General features: G+C 48.8%; 1 protein-coding gene across 2 annotated transcripts in view; it reads right to left on the reverse strand.

The window, feature by feature from the left end:
- LOC141003394 (ephrin type-B receptor 4b-like) overlaps nucleotides 1-2,118 on the reverse strand; it is a 28,549-nt gene extending 26,431 nt beyond the window's left edge. For both annotated transcript variants that reach the window (XM_073474721.1, XM_073474720.1), the window contains exon 1: nucleotides 1,453-2,118. In XM_073474721.1, the coding sequence (XP_073330822.1) occupies nucleotides 1,453-1,564 (112 nt within the window). In that variant the 5' untranslated portion in view covers nucleotides 1,565-2,118. The remainder of the gene's footprint in view (nucleotides 1-1,452) is intronic.
- Nucleotides 2,119-4,581: the final 2,463 nt, after the last annotated feature.

Here is a 4,581-nt window from a genome sequence, read left to right on the forward strand (position 1 = left end):
GGAGTTTGGTGTAAGTTGTTTTCAAGGTTTTTTGAATAGAGTTTGGTGTAAGTTGTTTTCAAGGTTTTTTAAAGGGAGTTTGGTGTAAGTTGTTTTCCAGGTTTTTTGAATAGAGTTTGGTGTAAGTTGTTTTCAAGGTTTTTTAAATGGAGTTTGGTGTAAGTTGTTTTCCAGGTTTTTTAAAGGGAGTTTGGTGTAAGTTGTTTTCCAGGTTTTTTAAAGGGAGTTTGGTGTAAGTTGTTTTCCAGGTTTTTTAAAGGGAGTTTGGTGTAAGTTGTTTTCCAGGTTTTTTAAAGGGAGTTTGGTGTAAGTTGTTTTCACGGTTTTTTAAAGGGAGTTTGGTGCAAGTTGTTTTCAAGGTTTTTTAAAGGGAGTTTGGTGTAAGTTGTTTTCAAGGTTTTTTAAAGGGAGTTTGGTGTAAGTTGTTTTCCAGGTTTTTTAAAGGGAGTTTGGTGTAAGTTGTTTTCACGGTTTTTTAAAGGGAGTTTGGTGTAAGTTGTTTTCAAGGTTTTTTGAATAGAGTTTGGTGTAAGTTGTTTTCAAGGTTTTTTAAAGGGAGTTTGGTGTAAGTTGTTTTCCAGGTTTTTTGAATAGAGTTTGGTGTAAGTTGTTTTCAAGGTTTTTTAAATGGAGTTTGGTGTAAGTTGTTTTCCAGGTTTTTTAAAGGGAGTTTGGTGTAAGTTGTTTTCCAGGTTTTTTAAAGGGAGTTTGGTGTAAGTTGTTTTCCAGGTTTTTTAAAGGGAGTTTGGTGTAAGTTGTTTTCACGGTTTTTTAAAGGGAGTTTGGTGCAAGTTGTTTTCAAGGTTTTTTAAAGGGAGTTTGGTGTAAGTTGTTTTCAAGGTTTTTTAAAGGGAGTTTGGTGTAAGTTGTTTTCCAGGTTTTTTAAAGGGAGTTTGGTGTAAGTTGTTTTCACGGTTTTTTAAAGGGAGTTTGGTGTAAGTTGTTTTCAAGGTTTTTTAAAGGGAGTTTGGTGCAAGTTGTTTTCAAGGTTTTTTAAAGGGAGTTTGGTGTAAGTTGTTTTCAAGGTTTTTTAAAGGGAGTTTGGTATAGAGACACGTTGTGAAAGACTGAGTGGATCCTCAGGTGAGAACGTGACACTTGAACCTTCAGTACTGTTTGAAAACTCTCATATTGCAGTTTATTTTGTATTTACACCAAACTCCATTCAAAAAACGTTGAAAACGACCGACAGCTCATCTCAGTCTGAGCCTCGTCCACACTGCAGCTCCAACAATAAGTCGATTGATGATTGACAGATGTTTTTATCGATTAATCATGTTTAAGTGAAAATGAAGCAGCTGGCCTCTCTCCCAGTTCACTGACTGCCTTCAGGTGATCAATCAGCGCAGTGACTGACTGTTTATCTGCTCTCCATCACTGATCGATCAGCCTGTCACATGTGCGCAGTATTGATGAGTACGGCAGCGGATGAGGGACACACTGGTCTCTTACCTTCCTCGGCCCTGCAGCAGCTCAGCAGCAGCGGGAGGAGGAGCAGTCGCAGTCCGCAGGAGGAGGCCCGTCCCGGGGCCACAGGGGCCCGCGGCCCCCGCCGACCCTCCATCCCCCCTCGGAGAAATCAAATCCAGACCCGACCAGACCCGAACCCTGATCCGTCCCAGAGCCGATCAGACCTATCGATCACTGATCACTGACCGTCAGCTGGGCTCGCTCTCCGCCGGCCGCGCGCGCCTCATTGAGCAGAACACGAGTTAATCACCGGATCAATGAGTTCATGGACCCGGAGGAGGCTCCGCGCAGGGACGCGCCAAGATGGACGACGGGACAAGTTGGAGGAGTGAAGAAGAGGAAGAGGAGCCGCTCTGCCTCTGGACTCACTGCCCGCTCCTCCTTCATCCCTTCATCCCTTCATCACTTCATCACTCGGTCCCGGAACTTTTCCGTCTGTTTCTCTGCTCTGGATCCACTTTGTCCTCCAGGACAGACGAGCGGGGCGCGGCTGCCTCCGGGGCCGGGAGAGGAGCTCTGAGGGGCGGCCTGGTGAGCGGAGAGGGGTCGGTGTGACGGCTGCGGGGTCTCACACACACGGACTCACACGGACTCACACGGACTCACAGCGGGTCAGCGGTACCAGCAGCTCTCTGTGTGTCCGTCCGAACTAAAGTTGAGACAAAAGCAGCCGGAGTCAGGTTACACCTCTGGGTCAGGACACGCCCCCGGGGCTCTGATTGGCTGACCCCCTCAGAGGGGCGGGGCCTGGCAGAGTGAAGGAATGTGTCCGTTCGTGTCTGAGTCCGGACCGGACCGACCCGAACCCAGCTCAGCCGAGCTCCTCGCTCACTTTGTGTCTGATGACAGAACAGAAACAAAGTGACGGAAGTGAATAAACAACAGACACATGTTTGTGTTCTGCTCGTGTCCTCTGGACAGACAGGCTGCTGACCTCAGGGGTTCTGTTCTGGTTCTGGTCTGTTCATCAGCTGCTCCTGACTCACACTACTGAGTCAAAGTACTCTGTTCACAGTCCTCACAGTACTCACAGTACTCACAGTACTCAGTACTCTCAGTACTCTCAGTACTCTCAGTACTCTCAGTACTCAGTACTCTCAGTAGCCTACTCAGTACTCACAGTACTCACAGTACTCACAGTCCTCACAGTACTCAGTACTCTCAGTACTCAGTACTCTCAGTACTCAGTACTCAGTACTCTCAGTACTCAGTACTCTCAGTACTCACAGTACTCAGTACTCACAGTACTCACAGTCCTCAGTACTCTCAGTACTCAGTACTCTCAGTACTCTCAGTACTCAGTACTCAGTACTCTCAGTACTCAGTACTCTCAGTACTCACAGTCCTCAGTACTCTCAGTACTCTCAGTACTCACAGTCCTCAGTACTCTCAGTACTCTCAGTACTCTCAGTACTCACAGTACTCAGTACTCTCAGTACTCTCAGTACTCTCAGTACTCACAGTACTCAGTACTCACAGCTGCTGCCAGAACATAAACTAAAATATAAATGATGTAAATAAATAAATGATGTCACGTTGTATAAATCAGATCAAGCCTCTCTTCATGTTGATCTGATCGTTGTATATGAAGTTACTTCTTATGAACGTGTGATTCTGTCAGTATTGATTGTTTCCTGATTATTGATGACCTCCAGTCTGAGGCTGCAGCCAGGTGAGGCGGGCGAGAGACACTCACACACACACAGAGAGAGAGAGAGAGAGAGAGAGAGGTGATGTCACAGGGAGGCATCGTGAGAACGTCACCTCCCTGTGAGAGGAGAAAAGACCAGGATCAGGTATCACCTCCTCCCCCCTCCTCCTCCTCCTCCTCCTCCTCCCCTCCTCTTTGTTAACGGAGGTGTGAACGAGAACAAAAGAAGAAGAGGAGAGGAGGAGGAGGAAGAGGAGGAGGAGGAGGAGGAGGAGGACTGTGTGTCAGAGAGAACGACAGGAAGAGAAGAAGAGGAGGAGGAGATCTCCATGTTCTGATGGGTTCTGATGGTCCGTCTCTAATGAGTGCAGGGTCAGATCAGGTTCTGAGTGTTAACATCCTCTCACAGTTTGTTTTCATGCCATGAAGTCTTTTCTTATCTTCCAAGTAGATGAGGAAAGAAAAATAGATAATTCATTAAAACATTCACATCATTACTAAAGCAGCCACACTCTCTCCCATCACAGGACTCCTAACTGGTTCTGGTTCTGGTTCTGGACTGGTAGGGAACTTAAGAATCCAAAGAGTAAGAAGTGATAATAAATACAGCAGGTAAATATACAGCAGCTGCAACATGAACATCTCCCCCCCTCTCAGTGAGTCTCTCCCCCTCTCAGTGAGTCTCTCCCCCTCTCAGTGAGTCTCTCCCCCTCTCAGTGAGTCTCTCCCCCTCTCAGTGAGTCTCTCCCCCTCTCAGTGAGTCTCTCTCCCTCTCAGTGAGTCTCTCCCCCTCTCAGTGAGTCTCTCTCCCTCTCAGTGAGTCTCTCCCCCCCTCTCAGTGAGTCTCTCCCCCCCTCTCAGTGAGTCTCTCCCCCTCTCAGTGAGTCTCTCCCCCTCTCAGTGAGTCTCTCCCCTCTCTCCCCCTCTCAGTGAGTCTCTCCCCCCTCTCAGTGAGTCTCCCCCTCTCAGTGAGTCTCTCCCCCCCTCTCAGTGAGTCTCCCCCCCTCTCAGTGAGTCTCTCCCCCTCTCAGTGAGTCTCCCCCTCTCAGTGAGTCTCTCCCCCTCTCAGTGAGTCTCTCCCCCTCTCAGTGAGTCTCCCCCTCTCAGTGAGTCTCTCCCCCTCTCAGTGAGTCTCTCCCCCTCTCAGTGAGTCTCTCCCTCTCTCAGTGAGTCTCCCCCTCTCAGTGAGTCTCTCCCTCTCAGTGAGTCTCTCCCCTCTCAGTGAGTCTCTCCCCCTCTCAGTGAGTCTCTCCCCCTCTCAGTGAGTCTCTCCCCCCTCTCAGTGAGTCTCTCCCCCTCTCAGTGAGTCTCTCCCCCTCTCAGTGAGTCTCTCCCCCTCTCAGTGAGTCTCTCCCCCCCTCTCAGTGAGTCTCTCCCCCTCTCAGTGAGTCTCTCCCCCTCTCAGTGAGTCTCTCCCCCTCAGTGAGTCTCCCCCTCTCAGTGAGTCTCCCCCTCTCAGT

This window comes from Pagrus major, chromosome 10 (assembly GCF_040436345.1).
Source record: "Pagrus major chromosome 10, Pma_NU_1.0".
Taxonomy (NCBI): domain Eukaryota; kingdom Metazoa; phylum Chordata; class Actinopteri; order Spariformes; family Sparidae; genus Pagrus; species Pagrus major.